Source organism: Polypterus senegalus, chromosome 3 (assembly GCF_016835505.1).
Source record: "Polypterus senegalus isolate Bchr_013 chromosome 3, ASM1683550v1, whole genome shotgun sequence".
Taxonomy (NCBI): domain Eukaryota; kingdom Metazoa; phylum Chordata; class Cladistia; order Polypteriformes; family Polypteridae; genus Polypterus; species Polypterus senegalus.
In genome coordinates, this window is record NC_053156.1 from 302,728,240 (window position 1) to 302,749,258 (window position 21,019).

The 21,019-nt window shown below is 41.3% G+C and overlaps 1 protein-coding gene across 2 annotated transcripts in view; it reads right to left on the reverse strand.

Annotated features, from left to right (window-relative positions):
• The window catches only part of LOC120526378 (cytosolic phospholipase A2 gamma-like), a 162,774-nt gene that overhangs the window by 25,567 nt on the left and 116,188 nt on the right, over positions 1 to 21,019 (reverse strand). For both annotated transcript variants that reach the window (XM_039749514.1, XM_039749513.1), the window contains exons 8-11: positions 16,272 to 16,325; positions 9,856 to 9,894; positions 3,860 to 3,913; positions 1,837 to 1,893 (exon numbers count right to left, since the gene is read on the reverse strand). In XM_039749514.1, coding sequence (XP_039605448.1) covers positions 1,837 to 1,893; positions 3,860 to 3,913; positions 9,856 to 9,894; positions 16,272 to 16,325 — 204 coding nt within the window. The remainder of the gene's footprint in view (positions 1 to 1,836; positions 1,894 to 3,859; positions 3,914 to 9,855; positions 9,895 to 16,271; positions 16,326 to 21,019) is intronic.

The window sequence follows — 21,019 nt, forward strand, 5'->3', positions numbered from 1 at the left end:
TTATGTGGCTGAGAATGTGGGTGCTTCCCTATGTGTATAGTGTTTCTGAAGATTATTATTTTTAACAAACGTCAATAGTAACAACTATGGGACAGTATGTAGTGTACTAATACAAACTGGGTGGCTGTGATTTTTAATTCTCTTTGTCGTGGATTAAACTGAAAACAGTAAAATGACAAAAAATGCAATGCTTTCCCATTATAAATGTATTATTGTATTTGTAAATACATGCTCATTCCATATTCGGTACATCTAACGCAAAAAAATAACTGGGACAAGGGCACTGTCAGATGATAAATGTTCTGGAATGTTCAAGAAACACCCTTACACAAGTTCTTGGATACAAAAGTAGCATCCATGAAAGGCCCAGTTGTTTGTGATCAAGGACAGGTTTAGGGTCACCAGTCTAAAAACCTGATTGACTGAATAATGCAACAGTCGAAGAAAAAACCCTGCTCAGTGCTCAGAATTAAGGGCGTTCACCTGTTTGTTGTCTGAGTGTGTTCACCCTGCGATAGATGGAGGTGCCCTTTTCAGAGTTAGTTCCTGCCTTGCTTCTTAGGCTTGCTTGGATATGTATGGTATCTATCTATCTATCTATCTATCTATCTATCTATCTATCTATCTATCTATCTATCTATCTATCTATCTATCTATCTATCTATCTATCTATCTATCTATCTATCTATCTATCTATCAACCCAAGCTATCTAAGTTCCTCAGTGATGATTCAATGTACAGTATTCTCGATTATCTGCCAACCCACCTATCTTGGTATAATCTGCAAATTAACCAGCTTGTTACTTATATTCCTATAATGTAACTATAAATATTAAAAATACCGACCCCTGCTGGACACCACTCTTAACATCATCCAATTCTAATAAGGTTCCTCACACCATCACCCTCTGTGTTCTGTGTCTGAACCAATTCTGCACCCATCTACACCCTGAATACCCACTCATTTTAGTTTGATGACCAGCCTCACTAAAAGAAGAGGTGAATCAGGCTGGTGTTGTGTTGATGGGTGCAGAATTGAGTAAAACCGTATGTTATGACTTCACCTGCATCTTTGAAGTAACCCAATATGGAATTCAAATTAGTTAATCTATGATCATCCTCCACAGACAGTACATAACATGTTAATCATTTTCCTGTTATTGTCAGGTTTTGGTGTTAAGAATCTGGGGAACTGACTTCCTGAACTTCAGTTTGTTTCATTTTTGGACTTTTTGATCCATTTGTCTGATTTCTTTTTATTATTTTTCTTGTTCTTTTCACTAAACCATTACGTTTGTTCTGGTATAATCAAGAGTATTTTGTGTTGACCTTTCCATTAGCCATGGCCATTGTCGCTGCACTCTTTGCCAGTCACATGACGTGGATGTCAGGTAATGTATTATGTCATCTTTTCCTGTCAATATAAGATAGTGACATTAAGCTTCAGGAGTCCAAGCATTTGGATTCACTTCTACAAATAAATGTCAAGGGCAGTGTTTGTTGTAGGCAATTTAAAGAAGTTAGTTTAAGGACATAATGCAAAATTATTTTTGACTTGTGTTATGGCTCTATTAGTAAGCAGTCCTGGCGTTTTGGTTTTTTTTTTTTTTTTTTTTTTGTTTTCTGCCCACTTTAATTTATGACTGATCCCCATACGTTTTTATAGCTTTAGGTCTTTTTCTCTCACCTACATTTCTTTATGTGCATTGTAACAGTTGGTTGGCTGACAGGTTAAAAGTGTTAGAAGTTATGCTACTGATTGTATTTTTAATTTACCACAGTGCAATTTGAAAAAATCAGAAGTGCACAACATTAAGAGAACAGCAAATACATTACCATCTGCACAAGCCTCCTCTATCTGGTTCATGGTATACTCAGTAATATTTCCCATTTCTGATGAGAGAGAAAAATAATGAAAAGAGTAAGAGACGAAGTATGCAGCAAAATATTCCTAACCTTTACTACAAAAGCAGGTCTATCATACAGCTGCTTGCATAAACAGTGGATAATAAAATACTGAGACCTCTTCACTTTCAGCACACTTTTTGTGTCATAGATTTAATTTTAAATGGATACATTTGCCATATTGCCCACCAATCTACACTCAATAACCCAGAATGACAAACATGCTTTCAGGAAGATATCCAAATGTAATAAAAAGCAATCATTTACAAAAACATTTGGACCCTATATTTGGTATTTTGTTGAAGTCCCTTTGGCATCAATTACATCTTCAAGTATTCTTGGGTAAGTCTCTAAATGCTTGGCACACCTAGATTTGGGTAGTTCATCCCATTCCTCTTGACAGATCTTCTCCAGCTCTGTTAGATTAGAAGATAAGTGTCTGTAAACTGCCACCTTCAGGTCTCTCCAAATATTTTTAAACCTGGGCTTTGTCTGGACCACCCAGAGACTTGTTCTGAAGCTACTCCAGTGCTGTCTTGGCTGTATGCCTCAGGTCATTGTCACGCTGAAAGGTGAACCATCATGCCAGTCTGAGGTGGTGTGCAGTCTGGAGTAGGTTTTCTTCAAGGTCTTCTCTGTTTTTGGCTGCATACATCTCCCTGGCCCTGCTGCTGAGAAGCACCCCCACAGCATGATGGTGCCACCACAATGTTTCACTAAAGGGGTGTAATTAGACAAGTGATTTGAAGTGCCTGGTCTCCACCAGGCACTTTGTTTGGAGTTCCGCCAAGAGTTTAATTTTTGTCTTATCAGACCAGAGAATATTTTTCCTCATGATCTCACAGTCCTTTAAATGTCTTTAATTCAAGAGTGGCTTCCATTTACCTCCTCAACCATAAATGCCTGTTTGATGAAGTAATGCTGAGATGTTTGTCCTTCCTACAGGATCTCACATTTCATCAAATTTCTCGGAGATCTCATACAGAATTCTGTGCCATTCTGAATTTACTTTTAATATTAGTAGTAGTTTCTAAGCCTTTAAAAATCTTGCTCCATCCTATCTTTTGGAATCCCTGTCCCCCTACACTCAAAGTCGTAACCTCAGATCTTTGAATGGCTTAAAAGTACAAAATCCAAACATAATTTTAAGTGGTGAGGCAGTCTTTTGATGTTATGCACCTAAAATCTGGAATATTTTAATTATAGAAATTTGCCAGGCTAGTACTGTGGATAATTTAAAAAAATCGGGAGTGGTCTCGTATACTCAGGATATTTGAAGAGTAAACCACAAGACAATGATTACATTTTTATTTTATGTACATTAAAGAACCATCAACAACAAATCAAATCAAATTATTAATATATGGAACAATTATTATAAAAGTAAAGTTGAATAAATCGGACTGCAGCTGCATGAATAAAAAATTTGCCATGATAATTTTATTTTGGCAAACAATTCAGGCAAATTACCACCTTCAGTAAGCGGAAGTGGGTCAAAGTTGCAAGAGACTTTAGTAATGTGTGTAATGTAAATGTAATACTTGGACAAAAATTTCATTTTCATAAAGCAAAAACATTCTCAAATACGTATGTATTACCATGTGAATGTCAAATGGACATCATTTTTCGAAAAAATGCTTAGAATGTGGTGCTTTACCATAATATGATGTGAAATTATCAAATTTTTCATCATTTTGAGGAAATGTTTCAGGTAAAGTAAACAACTATGTAAAAAAAAACTTGTTATGACTTGACTAACAGCTTAGAATTCCAAGTGTCATTCAAATTAGTTTAGGGATTAGGGATATCACCAACAAAGGACAGAATGTGATTTCAAACCATCTTATCACCTCTGCCAAGTGTTTCATGTTGCAATATTAAAAATATGAGAAGGCATGATTCTGAATGTAAGACCAAAATGAGTAAATATATAAGACACCATTAGGTACAGTACCTTGTTCAACTTCACCATGTAGTGAGTCAAAAATTGAATCCACAAGGTCTGTATCTGGAGAAAGACAAAATTGAAATAAGTTTAAAAAGAAGAGTGTCATAAAATGTGCATAACCTTTATTTTATATTGCACTTTTTTGGTAAAAACCTTCCCAAAGAATTTTTAATAAAGTAGGTCTATACAAATATATGTGTATATATACATATTGTGGAGGACTGCCGGCTTCATACTCCGGTCCTCACCCCCAGGCCGCCAGGAGGAGCTCTCCCGACAGCAGAATCGTGCCCCGACTTCCAGCAGGGCATCACGGATCTTGTAGTGTTTATACACAGCCCTGCTGGATACCTTGGAGGCCACTGGGAGTCGCTGTAGGGGGGCTCGTGGGCTCATATGTGCCCTATAACCCAGGAGTACGTCACGGTCACGTGACAGGAAGAAACGACGTGCTCCCGGGTTATAGAAAAATGACTGTTTACCCTGACCCGGAAGGAATAAGGAACTGTGGACTGATTGGGCAGGTAGGAGGACGAAGTGTCTGGGCGAGGAGGAGAAAGAATATTATTGTTATTGTTGATTTATGAGTAGTGTGGAGGGTGCTTTGTGCACATTATTGTTAATCAATAAAAAGTCTTGGACTTTTATCCAGTGACTGGAGCCGTACCTGAGGGTTCAAGGGAGCACTAGCGCACCCTACGGCCACACTGGCGTAGTCGGCAGGATTCTTTGGCCGTCTGTTGGCAGGGGACCTGCATATAAAATAAATATTGTGTGGGCAGACAACCCTAGGTGGATCACGCTTCGTTGCATGGAGGTACAAAGCCACCCACTACGGAGAGCGCTGCTGCTGTGCCTAAGTATACGCGGAGAACGATGGGGAAGAAGTCCGGAAAGAAAAAGGTCAGTCCCAGCTGGGTACAACATCTGACGGACGGCGAGATGACCTGGACGTACCTGAATGGGAGCGAGGAAGACCATGCGCTAATTCGGGCCGAGCAAGCCCGTGTTGCACAACAGTCGGGATGCGGACAGTTATCGAGCGCGTCGGACTCCCCAGATGGACCGGGGTTTCCGCCGCCTAGTTGGGAGGTAGGTGCAGGTAAAACGCCCGACGTTTCGGGCTTGTTTTTATTCTGTTTTGCAGACGCCCACATTCAGAATCTTAGCGGCGTCTCGGATGTCTGCCTCATTTTTAGGCAAGATGGCCGCATTTCCCAGAAGGCAAGCCAGGACGCGAGATGGCTAGCGATGCCCCCGTACAAGGACAACAGCCTGGTCACCCGCGGTGGATGCCGGGAAGGTGAAGGAGGCTCGGAGTCCTCCGATGAGGTCGTTCATTCCCCTATGGGTCAGTGCCTCCTGGAAGGGGAGGGGAAGGCGAGCGAAGCAGCGCCAACACAACTAGCAGCCAACAAAGAGGGACGGGTCGTGGCTGAAGGGTCTGCCGTTAAAGGAAAAAAGGCAGATCACAGCCGGCTCGGAGTAGCCAGCTGTTCCTCTGAGGACTCCAAGACCCAGGAGCCTTTGCGCTCCCCAGCTGAACACGTGCCAGGGAGGGACGTGCTCATTGGTTCCCGGCCGGCAGGTAAGGAAGAGGCGGAAGCGAAATTACAGCCGGCCGTATTAACTAACTTTGCGGACTTACGGGGTCTCGAGAAATACGGGTGAGTCTGACCCGTATCGTAGAATATAAGGGGACCCAGTGCGATCGGGCATCGCAGGTAATAAGTAGCGGTTGTCAAAGCACCGTGTGCCCGACAGAGGAGTGTGGCACGATGACCGAATGGTTGGGGAACGGAGAAAACAGCCTGGGGCATGCGTGTGACATAGCTTTACAGGGCAGGGCAGATCTCCAGGTCTCGACCGGTCTTAAGTGCGGGGTAACGCCGGTGACAGGAGGACCAGGGGAAGTGCCGATCGTGCCGGTGCAGCTGAACAGTGCTGTTCATCAGAGCAATGCGGTGCTAATGGCGCCGCCTCCTGGTAAACGGAGGGTAACAGGTGTGCAAACAGCAAAGAGGCTCTCTTCTTTCCATAGAGAGCCTCAGGCTGAGCACAAGCCCCAGATTAAGCGGGAGATCTCCAAAAGAAAATGTGGGTCTCCCGACATAGCAGAGAGAAGGGCTGAAAGCAGCCAAGCGGCCGTAATACCCCCCTTGGCAGAGAAAGGGGCGGAGATGACACTGACAGAATTCCCAAGGTGTTTCTGGTCTCGCAGGGGGAAACAACCAGGAGGACAGCGCCGATGTTACAACTGCCGTCGGCCGGGCCACGAGTGGCGCCATTGTCCCCGGGGGGACAGGAGGTACAGGTTCGCTCGCGGGGCTGGATGCTCCACCCCAGAAGTCGTCGCTAAGGGGGGGGGGAATTGTTGAAAGTCCTCACCCCCAGGCCGCCAGGAGGAGCTCTCCCAACAGCAGGATCGTGCCCCGACTTCCAGCAGGGCATCACAGACCTTGTAGTGTTTATACACAGCCCTGCTGGATACCTTGGGGGCCGCTGGGAGTCGCTGTAGGGGGGCTTGTGGGCTCATATGTGCCCTATAACCCAGGAGTACATCATGGTCACGTGACAGGAAGAAACGACGTGCTCCCGGGTTGAAGAAAAAGGACTGTTTACCCTGACCCGGAAGGAATAAGGAACTGTGGACTGGTTGGGCAGGAACACCTCCGGGTCAGGGGCTATAAAAGGACTCTGGGAAAGTCCAGACACTGAGCTGAGCTGGGAGGTAGGAGGGCGAAGTGTCTGGGCGAGGAGGAGAAAGAATATTATTGTTATTGTTGATTTATGAGTAGTGTGGAGGGTGCTTTGTGCACATTATTGTTAATCAATGAAAAGTCTTGCACTTTTATCCAGTGTCTGGAGCCGTACCTGAGGGTTCAAGGGGGCACTAGCGCCCCCTACTGCCACAATATCTATATATTTACATTTAGAGCATAGGCTGTTACTTAAGTAGTTAAGTAGTTCAGGGTCTCTTAGACATCTGAATAAAGTCTCCTTAATCTCACTAGTAAACATAACTGGATGGGTCACAGTGCCCAAGAAAGGACAGATAACTTTTTTAAAACTGATATTAAATATTATGAGTATTAAGAATGCAAGTATAAAAACAGTTGCAACTGGTGCTTAGCCAAAAAAAAAAAACAAATAAAAAACGCAAAGCTATTTATGATGTCCAAACTCATGATGTAACTACAGTCAACTATAATATCTTCCTCTTAATGCTCGCTAAAGAGTGCATCACATGGGGTTCAAAAAGAAACTAAAACATTCATCCATCCATCCATTTTTTGCCTTTTATCTTGGTCCGGGTCATGGGGGCAGCAGTGAAAGCAATGATGCCCAGACATCGACATCCCCTTTCCACACCACTTCCCTCAAACCTCCCTGGGGATACCAAGGAATTCCCAGGCCAGCTGAGGAACATAATCTGTCCAGCATGTCCTGGGTCTTGACCCAAGATCTCCTCCTTGTTGGACATTTTTGAGTCACCTACAAAGAGAGGTGTCCAGGAGACTTTCTAAACAGATGCCCAAACTGTCTCAACTAGATGCTTTTGATGTGGAGGAGTGATGGTTCTAATGTCTGCACTGCTCACCCTATCACTAAGACTGAACATGACACCATGAGAAGGAAATAAATTTCTGATACTTGTATTCATGATCTAATTCTTTTGGTCTCTACCCACAGCTCGTGGCCATAGGTGAGGGTAGGAGCATAGATTCACCTTTCAGTTCAGCTCCCTCTTCATCATGATTGACCAGTACAACATCCACATATTGTAACTGAGGTTGTTGCTCCAATCCACATGTCAACCTTATGTTCCCTTTATCCCTCACTCGTGAACATGATCCCAAGATACTTACATCCCCAACCGGGAGAGGGCACTCCACCCTTTTACAGCTGAGAACTATGACCTCAAACTTGGAGGTATTGTCCTCATCCTGGCTGCTTCACACACTGCTGCAAACTGCCCCAGTGTATGTCTAGGTTCACAGACAGACAAAGCCAACAGCACTACATCATCTGCAACTAAAACAGATTCAATCCTTCGGCCACTGAACTGGACATCATCCACTCTTTGACAGCACCTAGAATTTCTGTCCAGAATGAGTGACAAAGGGCAGTTTGATGGTGTCTCACACTCACCGAAAATGAGTTTGACTTACAGAAAGCAATGTTATCCAAGCTTTCACTGAAGATGTACAGGGAGTGAATAGCCCACAACAGCAGGCCTGGTACTCCATAGTCCTGAAGCACTCCCACAGGATACCCAAGGGATGTGGTTGTATGCGTTTTCCATGTAAATAGAACGCATTTAGACTGGTTTGGCATACTCACATGAATCCTGCGAGTATAAAAAGCTGGCCTAGTGTTCTGTGTCCGGGACAAAATCTGCATTGTTTCTCCTGAAGCTGACATTTGAACAACAGTCAGATCCTCCTTTCAGGAACCCTAACAGAGGCCTTCCAAGGGAAACTGAAGTGTGTTCGATCCTCCTAAAGCTGGACAACACCCTACTGTTCCCTTTCCACTACCCCAGTTTGCTCATCCAGAGGCGCTATACCTGACCTCCATGTAAAGTTTAGTAGGTGTGCCAGATAAGACAACCCAACAACATCCAGAGCCTTTAAGAACTCAGGGTGAATATCATCCACCCCTGAAGCCATGCCACCGAGGAGTTTTATAACTATATATATATATATTTTTAGCTGCCTTTAGTAACGCACACGTCTCCCTAATCAAGACACAGCTACCAGCATGATTGCCATCTTCCTTCTCATTAGCAGTCTGGTGCACACAATGATTTATGCATTAAGTTTTGAGGGGACTTGAATTACCTCTAAGTTTTATTCTACAATCCCCTACACCCCATATTGTGAAAAATGAAGTCGAGCTCTGTGTGAGATTGAAATATGCCAAACAAACGCTGAAAATTTACAACATTCAAGTGCTGAAGCCTATTCTGCTCATCTCTATTAAGAAACCAAAAGTAAGCATCTCAGCATTTGCTCAAGAAGCGAACATGAAGGTCCCAGACAATGAGAGACAAAACCCATAATGGCTTCATTCATGGCTCAACACAAATCTTTCTGGTTCCCCAGTAGTTGATATGAAAGAAGACACCATCAAATAAAAGGAACTCTAGGACAGACATTCACTTCCTACAGAAGGTTCATTTTGATCATACACTAACACATGACAAGAGAAAACGGACATTACTGAAAATAAAGACAGACCAGCATGGTGTGAAGAATTACTTGTGAGATATTTGGAAACACACTGTACTAGTTTTAAGAAATGTAACAAAAATTTGAAAAACCACTGCCTACTACTAAATATACCCTTTCAGTAAAAATAAGCTTCTTATTAAACTGATTTACTTTTGGCTTGTGGTGAAAGGCTGGGGCCCTTGCCTGGCCGGGATGCCCCTCTAATTTAAGGTCAGGGCGCCATAGGTTTGAAGCATGGAAACTCAACCCTGCTGGGGCCAGTGGACACCGCCAAGGGGTGCCTGGAGAATTCCTCAGCCCTTGTTTGCAGCACTTCCGCCACACCCAAAGTTGGTCAATGAGCATCTGGAGCACTTCCAGGTGCTTTATAAAAGGAGCCAGTGGCCACTACTCCGAGAACCAGAGTCAGGAGGAAGAAGACGAAGCTTGAGGGAGGCATGGAGGTGGAAGAGAGAGAGAGAGAGAGAGAGAGAAGGACTGTGAACCTTGCACTTTGGTGCTTTGTACTATGCTGTGCTCCGGTGAGCAAAGAAAATTGCTACCCCAATCTTGAATAATAGTGTGTTGTGTGCTGCACTCGTGTCTCTGCCTGTCTGTGTTGGGTTAGGGCAGCTGCACGTGCCCAGGTTGTCCACAGGGTGGTTTAGCTTACTCCCAGGTGTGTGGATATACTATATAACTCTAACAGGTACTCAGAGATGGATCCCTGAATTCTCAATATCACCATCAATGAACAAAAAAAGAATGGAAAAAATAGATGCTTACCACAATCAACATTAGTTTTCCAGAGGTCTTTTACTTTATCTAAAAAAAAGAAAAGAAAAGAAATACTCATGCCATTAGAACATTGAAACAATATACACAAGAACAGACCATTAAGCCCAAAACAGCTCACCAGTGCTATCTACTTAGTTCTTCTAAAATACCATCAAGTTGAGTTCTGAAGGTCCCTAAAGTCCTCTGGTCCAGTATGATACTTGGTCGATTATTCTAGGTGTCCTAAGTTCTCTGTGTGAAAAAAAAACTTCCTAATGTTTATGTGAAATTTGCCTTTAACAATTTCCTAACACTGTCAGTCAGAGTCTCAATCCACTGGACTCATTCCCTTCATAATTTTAAACACGTTAGAACATTAGAACACTCTAGATGAGAACAGGCCATTCAGCCCAACAAAGCTCTCCAGTCCTATCCACTTATTTCTTCCAAAAAACATCAAGTCGAGTTTTGAAAGTCCCTAAAGTCCTACTGTCTACCACACTACTTGGTAGCTTATTCCAAGTGTCTATCATTCTTTGTGTAAAGAAAAACATCCTAATGTTTGTGCGAAATTTACCCTTAACAAGTCTCCAACTGTGTCCCCATGTTCTTGATGGGCTCATTTTACAATAACAGTCTCGATCCACTGAACTAACTCCCTTTATAATTTTAAACACTTCAATCACGTCACCTCTTAATCTTCTTTTGCTTAAACTGTAAGGCTCAGCTCTTTGAATCTTTCCTCATAATTCAACCCCTCTAGACCTGGAATCAGCCTAGTCGCTCTTCTCTGGACCTTTTCTTGTGCTGTTATGTCCTTTTTGTAGCCTGTAGACCAAAACTGCACCCAGGACTCCAGATGAGGCCTCACCAGTGCATTATAAAGGTTGAGCAGAACCTCCTGTGACTTGTACTCCACACATCACGGCGCTATATAACCTGACATTCTGTTAATGTTTTTAATGGTTTCTGAACTCTGTCTGGCAGTTGATAGTGTTGAGTCCAGTACAACTCCTAAATCCTTCACATAATGGGTACTTTTGACTTTTAGACCTCCCATTGTGTATTCAAACCTCACATTTTTTACTCCCTATGTATAATACTTTACATTTACTGACATTAAATTTCGTCATCCACAAATCTGCCCAAGCCTGTATTCTGTGCAAGTCCGTCTGTGATGATTCAACAGACTCCAGATTATCTGTCAGTCCACCTATCTTGGTATCATCTGCAAACTTAACCGGCTTGTTAGCTATATTCCTATCCAAATCATTTACATATTGAAAATAGCAGCGGCCCCAGCACTTACCCCTGTGAACGGCACTCTTAACTTCAGCCAATTCTGATGATGTTCCTTGCAACATCACCCTCAGCTTCTAGTGTCTGAGCCAATATCAGGATTCTTTTGTGCAGCAATGCAGTAATTAATCATTTTTTTTCCAGTTTGTGTCTCTTAACTTGAAATTTTAATTGTGACTTTTGCCGAAGTACTGTATTTGATTTGAATTAGATAAATGTACTGATAAAATTTACTTCATACTTAATAAAGTCATGTCGAGCCTAAGTAAATCTTGGAAAAAATATAAGAATAAAATAATGGAAATTACGTCATCGGCCGTTGAAATATTTTGAAAATTTTCTTTTTATACTTTCATCAGCACCTGAGGGTTTCTTTTATTTACCAATCTGTTCATTCATTTTCTGAACCTGCTTAATGCATTTCAGAAACACAGGGCAGATTTATCGCCAACTATGGATGGGGCACTAACCCATCACAGGGCAAACTGACACACATACAGTGGAACCTCGGTTCACGAACGTCTCGGTACACGTACAAATCGGTTTACGAGCAACAAGTTCACCAAACTTTTGCCTCGGTTCATGACCACACACTCGGTATACGAACAAGCCAGTTTCCCTTTCGGTTTGTACATGTTCAGTCTCTCCCTGTGCATTTCCTGTACAGCGAGCAAGAGAGAGAGAGCGCGACACACACACACACAGGTGTGCGCGAGAGACACACACAGGCGCGAGATAAAGAGAGGCACACACACACACACAGGCGCGGGAGACAGAAGCACAAGAGGCACACACAGACAGGCGCACGAGACGGAGGCACACACAGGCGCTCCAGGCTCGCGAAAGAGACACACGCACATACGAAAGAGAGAGAGAGCGAGCGAGTGAGTGAGAGAGGGAGGGCTGGATGCATAAGGTAGAAAAGGATTGTTTTTGTTTTCAGTTCTGTTTACAGCGATCGGTTCATAGCGTGCATTGTGGCAATGTTACTTTTCTTGGTGGTTTATTAAATTACGGATTTTTCAAATGTTCACTTTTTTTCCTAGCACAATAGCGCAAACTATTGCAGTGTTAGTTTTCTCTGTTGTTCAAGGTTTTCTCAGTGTTATTCAATGTTTTTACATTTAGTTTACTATTACGCTGTGCATTCTATGGTATAATTAACTATATGTGTGCTTAAAAAACTAAAGAAATATATATTTACATACAGTTCGTACGGTCTGAAACGTATTCATTGTATTTACATACAATCCTATGGGGGAAATTGCTTCGGTTCACGACCAAATCGGTTTACGACCAGAGTTTTGGAACGAATTATGGTCGTGAACTGAGGTTCCACTGTATACTCATGTTGTAAAATGTTAGTGTCTCCATTTAACTTGACACATGTTTTGGATGAAGGAATAAAAACATTTTACTACCTGATTGTTATTTAGGCTGGCTTCATGCAGCTCATCTTCACATTTTAAGTTTTGTCATAACTTGTGTTTAAGTATTTTTTTAGAAAATTAGATGGAATTTTGTTTGCAGTGAAAATGTATGACATATTTATGACACGAAATGAAGGCTTAGCAACATCAGACTCTGACTACATTCCTTACTGATCACAAAAAGACAATTTGATACTTTGTTCCAGATGTCGCTCTATTTTTACTCTATTTCCAGACTACATGAATTACAATATGATGTAACAGTATTCATGCTGCAAGCACTTAACCCAGTCGGTCTCACCAACATGCTATAAAAGATCCACCATTGTCCCTGTACCTAAGCAAACAAGTTCAACCTACCTGAATGACGATCATCCCGTCATATTAATGCCTATAGGGAGTGCTTTGAGAAGCTAGTCAAAAATCACATATGCTCTTCTATACAAAAACAGCTGGATTCATTACTGTTACCGTTTGTGTATCACTTTAGCAGATCCACAGAGGATGCCACCAATTGATCCATCATATAGTACTAGCCCAACTGGACAAATGGAGAATTATGTGCAAATGCTCGTTATAGACTATAGTTTGGTATTTAATATAATTAACCTCTCTAAGCTCATTACCAAGCTTAGAGACCTCCATCTGAACACTTCACTGACAGGAAGACCCCAGGTGGTTTGAGTGAGTGGCCATTCCTCACTTCTTATTATCCCTGACTCTCAACACGGGCGCTCCACAGGGCCTCCGCTGTACTCCCACTACCCTTATGACTGTATGGCTGCACATGACTCTGATATCAATGTCTACGTTGCTGATGACTTAGATGTGTTATACATGATATCTAACAACAATGAGCAAGCTTATTTGGATGAAGCGCAGAGTCTGCCACATTCGTGTCTGGACAAAAGGGATCTTGTGAATGTCAGCAAGACAAAGGAGCTGATTGTAGGCTTTGGGAGAAAACAGCAGAGGCACTACTGCCACCAACTCTGAATTAACAGCACTCAGGAGGAGGGGACGGACAGTTTTAGATAACTAGAGGTCCACATCACAGAGGACCTGACTTGGTCCAAGCACATCGACACCTTGATGAAGAAAGTATGACAACGTCTTTACCATCTCAGATGACTCAGGGATTTTAGGTTGACACCCCAGTTACTAAATAACTTCTACATGTCCACCATTGACAGTATCCTGACAGCAATCATTATGCCTGGTTTGGAAATAGCATGTAGCAGGAAAACAAGGCCATAAAGACAGTAGTGTGGTAGGCTGAATGCTTCACTGGGTGTGCACTCTCCAACTTTCAGGACATCTACAGCAGGCCATGTTGGACCAAGGCAAAGAAAATTATCAGTGATATCAGCCTGTCCAACATTCCAGCCATTCTTCTCTGTGTTGTGGTCAGGGAAATGGTACAGCTGCCTGAAGACCACCTCAGAGAGACTACGAAGGTGGAAGTGGAAGAATTGTCTGTCAGCACCACAATGCTGGACAAAGAGGGCAGCCCTATGAAGGTGATGCTTTTTGATTTTTTCAGTGCCTTTATTACCCACCAGCCATCCCTGTTAAGGGGTAAACTCAGAGATATGCAGGTGGATGAGCCTGTGGTGTCCTGATAATGGACTGACTGTCAGGCAGACTGCAGTTTGTGATACTCAAAGACTGTGTGAGCAACACTGGGCACCACAAGAAACAGGCCGTCTGCTTTTCTCTTCACTCTGTACATTTTCTATTATAAATATAGCAGGTCATATCACTAACAGAAATTCTCAGATGATTCTACACTTATAGGGTGTACTGATAAGAAGGGTGAGACAGATGAGAGGAGTCAAGGGGAGAACTTTGTTTTTTTATGGCTCATTTGTCTAGTTTAAAATATTTTTAGTATACATTATTGTAATTACTTATTTTATATTTATAGTGTGTTTATGTATTATTAAGTTTTTATGAGTAAATCAATTTTTTTTGGCCCTCATGCTTACCCCTGAGTCACCCATGAATCCTCTAGTTATTTAGGTCAGAGCAGTAGGAGAACCCAAGTGTGATGCATTGAAGTCTGTTGGACTTGTGAGTACAGTTCTTTGTTATTGGATTTACTAGCTTTTTGATATTTTACTGGTTTAGTATTGGTTTAAGATTTCTGGATCACATATTGGGACTTGTTAGCTGATGATTTGCTTTTTAGGCCCCTTTCTTTCTGTTACTTTTTGAACTTTTGTCATTTTTCTCTTTTTCTAAATACACTCATGTGAAAAATGTATCTACTGTACATCCCATGGAAATTGTTCGCTTTTTCAACATATTTGAATAGGCAAAAAGTAAATCTTCTTACAAAGAGTGCCTACACATAAAGGTGATATACTTGAATAAAAACATAAAATAGATGTAGTTGTCTACTGGGAAAAAGTAAGTCCACCCCTGGTTTCAGAAGCTGGTACTTCGCAGTTTAGCAGAAATGATTTCTTACAAGTGTCCACTAGTGTCTGACATGGACTCTGAAAAATTACTGACCATTCCTCCATGCAAAATTCCTGCAGTTGCAACGTGTTTGTGGGTTTTCTTGTATGTCCTGTCCTTTTCAGACCACCACACAACATTCCAATAGGATTCAAATCAGGGTTTTGACTAGGCCAGTCCATAACCCTGTTTTTTTTTTTTTTTTAAATCATTTCCTGATTCCTTATGCTTTGGATCATTATCATGTTAAAAGGTCTGGTTCAGCTTCAACATTTTGACAGATGGCCTCATATTCTCGTCAAGCACACTTTGATATGATGTCAGAATTCATAGTTGACTTGATGACTGCAAGCTGCCTGGGCCCAAAAGCACCAAACCAACCCCAAACCAAAAAATTTCCACCAAAACGCTTCACAATTTGTGTGAGGTTCTTCTCCTAAAATGTGGTCATGTCTACTGTCACTGTGGCCAAGCAACTCTGTCTTTGATTCATTTGTCCAGTGATTATTTTTCCAGAAGGCCTGCTCTTTGCTTAGATGCTCAATCTAAGATGCTAAAATAAAGTCTATACATCATATTCATCACTTTTGAGATTTAACATGTTTGACAAATTAACAAGCATTATAATAATACCTTGGTGATATGAATTATTAAGAGTTGTCATGTAGCTGACTTGGTTGCATTTCCCTACTTGATCAAGGGTGTTGTCATTTCCCAGTTTCTCCAAAATGTTGCGTGTGGGTGAATCAGAGCTGCTCCTGTAAAGTTTTCTTTTATAAATCCCAACCTTTGAATGGAATTCTGCATACACACATTTCAAGTCTCTTTATATGCATACACAAGTTTTATAAACATTGCCCCAGATTAACAAAAATTATAAAATTTATCAGATGTTCTATAGTTCTGTGTCAGTTCAGATTTACAGTAATTAAATAAATAAATAGAATGATGTATTTATTTATATTTTTAAGAATTAAATTGTTTTTCCTTTGGTTTTCCTCTAGGTGCTCCAGTTTTCTTCCTACATTCCAAAGTTATATGTATTAAGTTAAACTGGTGACCAACTAATTCTGTATGTGTGGGTCTGTCAAAAGATGGATTATTTCTCATTTGCATTCGATACTGCTGACATAGGCAACAACAACCGTCTTCTAAAAATGGTGTTTAGAAAATATAAGCAGATAGAATTCAAAATTTTTTTAAAAAAGGTCACTTTAAAAACGTGTGGTTTACCTTTTACATATTGCCTCAATGTTTCCTCGTGTGCCATTGCACTGCCCCATATACCTGAAAAAACAGAATGGACAAACCACAATATGAATTACTACATGAAAAGAAAAAGAAGTTTACGCCGCATAATTATGTATTGATGGGTGAACACTTCCTGAAAGACACAGTTGTCCAAATGGGGTTGGTTTTGAGGATACGACTGTAGGTGAATGAAAAGATGTAACTCTGGAGAGGGCAATGTACAATACAGTGTTTTACACGCCGCATACAGCGATTCACATTCGCGACAAATATGATTCTTCTTAGATGGTCCTGTCGCGTCCACCCTCGCACTCGAAGCATATACACTGCCTGGTCATGTGCCCGGTCGCAAGTGTGTGTGCCTCTGTCTCTCTCTGGCGCTGCCTGTGTGTGTAGCGGTCAGGCACAGAGAAGGTCAGCTGCTGAGAGAGCGTCTCAACTGTTGCAGGGCCTGCATTGGTGAAGCAGGTGAGACGGTAATGAAACAGAGGCACAGGGCTTATTGGTTTTTAAAGACTGCTTCCTTCATTGTGTTTTAACCTCAGTTTTAAAGGATTGCTTTAAGGATCCCATGGGATACCCCTCGCAGACTGTTTTACACGCTGCATATAGCGATTCACTTCCGTGAGAAACATGCCTCTATGAACAGTCACTGTAGTTCAGAGGTACATGTGGACTCTACAACAGACGAACATAAATGACGCCGTTTTTCCTGTGTTGTCGCGTCCGAGTTGGTGGGCGTGGTTCTGCAAGTTGTCGTCGTATCCAATGGTCTTCGAGTTGGTGGGCGTGGCTCCTTCCTGCGTGCGCCATGGGCGTCTTACTTGTCGGCGGCTTAGTGAATCCACGACCCTTCCGGCGTGCTTTCCATGGGTGTCTTGCCTTAGTGAATTATATATATAGATTCTCATTAACCAGTTTTCTAAAAGAGTTTGCTGTTATTTTATACTTGTTATTACTTGTAACTATTTGATGTTTTAAGCAGCAGTGCTCTAGATGTGGAGGAAATACGAAATGGTCTGCGACACACTTCTGACTCTGACAGTTCTGTTTGCTTTTTAGCCTCATAAATATAATTGCAGCTTGAAACAGGCAATAAAGTAAAGAGGGGATTTTTATGTGTGGTTGACTTTAACCAGATAAGATGGAGTTACACAACGCAGAGAACGTCATGCACTCGCCTTTTATTATGGCCTATGGCAGGAATTGATGTATCCATGTAAAAGAGGGGTTACATGTGCACCTTTTGCTTCTGTGAAAAGATGGCTCCAAAAACATTTAAATGGTCAAAGCAATCCCTTACTGGCTAAGAGGAAGTGTAAAGTGCTACCTCTAGATGAGAAAATAAAAATCTTACATCTTTTTGAAAAGTGGCATACCACTAGATTTGATTTAAAGTACCATCGTGGCCAAAAAGTTTTGAGAATGACACAAATATTAATTTTGAAAAAGTTTGCTGCCTCAGATTTTAAGATGGCAATTTGCATCGACTCCAGAATGTTAGGAAGAGTGATCAGATGAATTGCAGTTAATTGCAAAGTCCCTCTTTGCCATGAAAATGAACTTCATCCCAAAAAACCCATTTCCACTGCATGTCAGCCCTGTCACAAGAGGACCTGCTGACGTCATTTCAGTGACCCTCTCATTAAAACGGTGAGATTGCCGACAAAGACAAGGCTGATGATCACTCTGTCATGCTGATTGAGTTACAATAGAGAAGTAAAGAAGGCTTTAGGGCACCCAAGAAAGTCCAGCAACTGCCAGGACTGTCACCTAAATTTGATTTAGCTGCGGGCACCAACAGGGCAGTGCTTGCTCAGGAATGGCAGCAGGCACGTGTGAGTGAGGCGAAGACCTTTGGAAGATGGCCTGGTGGGTGTCAAGAAGGGCAGCAAAGAAGCCAAGAAAAACATCAGGGACAGACTGATATTCTACAAAAGGTACAGGGATTGGACTGCTGAGGACTGCTGGCGGAAAGTAATTTTCTCAGATGAATCCCCTTTCCGATTGTTTGGGGCAAACAAAAAAAAGAAAGGTGAGCGGCGCTGCCATCAGTCCTGTGTCAGGCCAACAGTAAAGCATCCTGAGACCATTCAAGTCACGTGGGGTTGCTTCTCAGCCAAGGCAGTGGGTTCACTCACAATTTTGCCTAAGAATACAGCCATGAATAAAGAATGGGACTAAAACATCCTCTGAGAGAAACTTTACCTAACCATCCAAGAATAGTTTGGTGACTAACATGATGGAGCACCGGGCCATAAGGAAAAAGTGAGAACTAAGTGGCTCGGGGAACAAAACATAGAAAATTTTGGGTCCATGGCCAGGAAACTCCCCAGACCTTTAATCCCATGGAGAACTTGTGGTCAAGAGGTGGGTGGACAAACAAAAACCCACCAATTCTGGTTATGCAAGAATGGGCTGCCATCAGTCTGGATTTGGCTCTGAAGTTGATTGACAGACAGCATGCCAGGATGAATTGTAGAGGTCTTGAAAAAGAGAGAAAGGCCAATACTGCAAATATGGGCTCTGAGCACAAACTGAATGTAATTGTCAATAAAAGCCTTTGAAACTTATGAGCTGCTTGTAATTCTACTTCAGTGGACCATAGAAACATCTGACAAAAAGATCTAAAAACACTGAAACAGCGAACTTTGTGAAACCAACGCTTGTGTCATTCTCAAATCTTTTGGCCATGACTGTATCCACAAGGAGTTTTACAGGCAATATCCAAATTCAAAAATTTTTGTGAATTATTTAGTTGGTAGGTTAGTTAAGTCTAAGTATGCCATGTGAAATATGTATAACCTGATTTTTGTTTTGGTAATTTTGTTTGTTTGTTTCTTAAAAAAAAATATTATAAATATTCAACTCTTATTCATAAACGTTTCCTGATAAAGTTGTTTTTGATGAACAGTAAAAACAGAGTTTCTGTTTCATTGAGGCTGAAGTGCTCTTTCATGTCACAATTTAACTTAAATATGTTTAACTTTTGATACCATTTTCATGAACTAAGCTATATATTAATTCCTGAAAGTAACCTAAAAGTATTCATAATTAAAATGCATTACACATTTTAGGTATTATATCAAAATGCAAATCTGAATACATTAAGGACTCTATATTCAATGTCTAAATACTTTTCAGCATATTCTGCCCAATATTTTTATTTATATATTTCTCTATTATAAAAAAATCTTGGAAGGGAGATCAGGGAGATGAGTTGTGATCTTCTCGGAAGACACTTAAAAGACTCGCGAGACAAAAGAGACTGGCCATGGAGCATCTTGCGGGGACCTTAAACATGAGACTTGGTGCCAAGAGATTGTCCCAGGACGGTCTCGCGGGGACATGGAACATGAGATTCTTGCAAGACACGCCTTGCCTACAACTATTTTCAAATAAGACCACGATCATCAAAACTCTCCGTCGTGTAAAGGCTTTTAGCAGACACAGATCCTGTGCTCTCAGCTCATATAAAGTGTATAAGAACAATACTTCTAGATGCAATGTCAACAACTAAATGAAGAAGAAAGAGCAGTGCAGAGAAAGCTAAAGAATAAGAAAGCAGACAACTATGAAAGTATCAAAAAAATGATTTTAAAGATCGCTGTAGCACAAACAAAGAGAAATTATTACTCAATGAAATAACGGAAAGGCGAGTAGAGATCAAATATATGGACAGGTGAGATGTCAGAAGTATGGAATATATTGTAAGGCTTTGAAGTTTAAGTCAGAGACTTGTAGATTGTTTAATTCGTGTTGCCATCAGGGAAAAGTAGTGTTTCCACACAATGAGGAGACGTAACTGCAAGAATTAAAAGATTTGATGTTTCGGGAAAGTGAAATCCACAAACAATCAGTCAGTTATTTCCCAACCCACTATATCCTAACACAGGGTCACGGGGGTCTGAAGGAGCCAATTCCAGCCAGCACAGGGTGCAAGGCAGGAACAAACAACCGGCAGGGCGCCAGCCCACCAGAGAATCCACAAACAGTACAGGCAAAATATATGAGTCTAGAATAATTTTTTCGCCTTTGCATCATTCAATTCTCAAAACTTAGATTTACACAATAATGGACCATACACTATGAGAATCTGTGGTCCTGCAACAGTTAAAGCAACGACAAGTTTAATTTCGAAGAAACCACAATTCAGTCAGGTGTATATTTATGATCACGGAGAAGTGATGCAAATTTTAACAGGCAAAAAGAAAGGTAATGCAGTATATATTCCGTGAATAACATTAGACACCAAAGGAGATCTTGATATGCCATTCATATTAAAATATTTACAGTTTCCCATGAGAATAGCTTTTGCTGTGACAATTAACAAATCTCTGGGACAAACATTCGAAAAAGTCAGATTATTTATTAGAGAAAAAGAATTGATATTCACTCACAGGCAGTTATATGTTGCGTTGTCACGATGAAAGTCCAAAAACAGAATCAAAATTCAATGCGATCTTGAAGAAAAGGTAATTCCAAATACTGTTTTTACTGAACCTTTACAGTAAAAGTGCAAATAATGAAATTGAAACAATTCCAAAGAAAAAAACAAGCTTTTAAAATTGTATATCTGATTAACTAAACAGGGGTTGGCAAGCGAAGTGAGCAGGGGGCAGAGCCCCCTAGTATCTATATATATAAAAGCAGTGAGACACAACAAAGCAAGGGGATGGTGAAAAAGTGTAAAGTGCTTTCATTTAAAAACAACAACAATAACAAGGTGT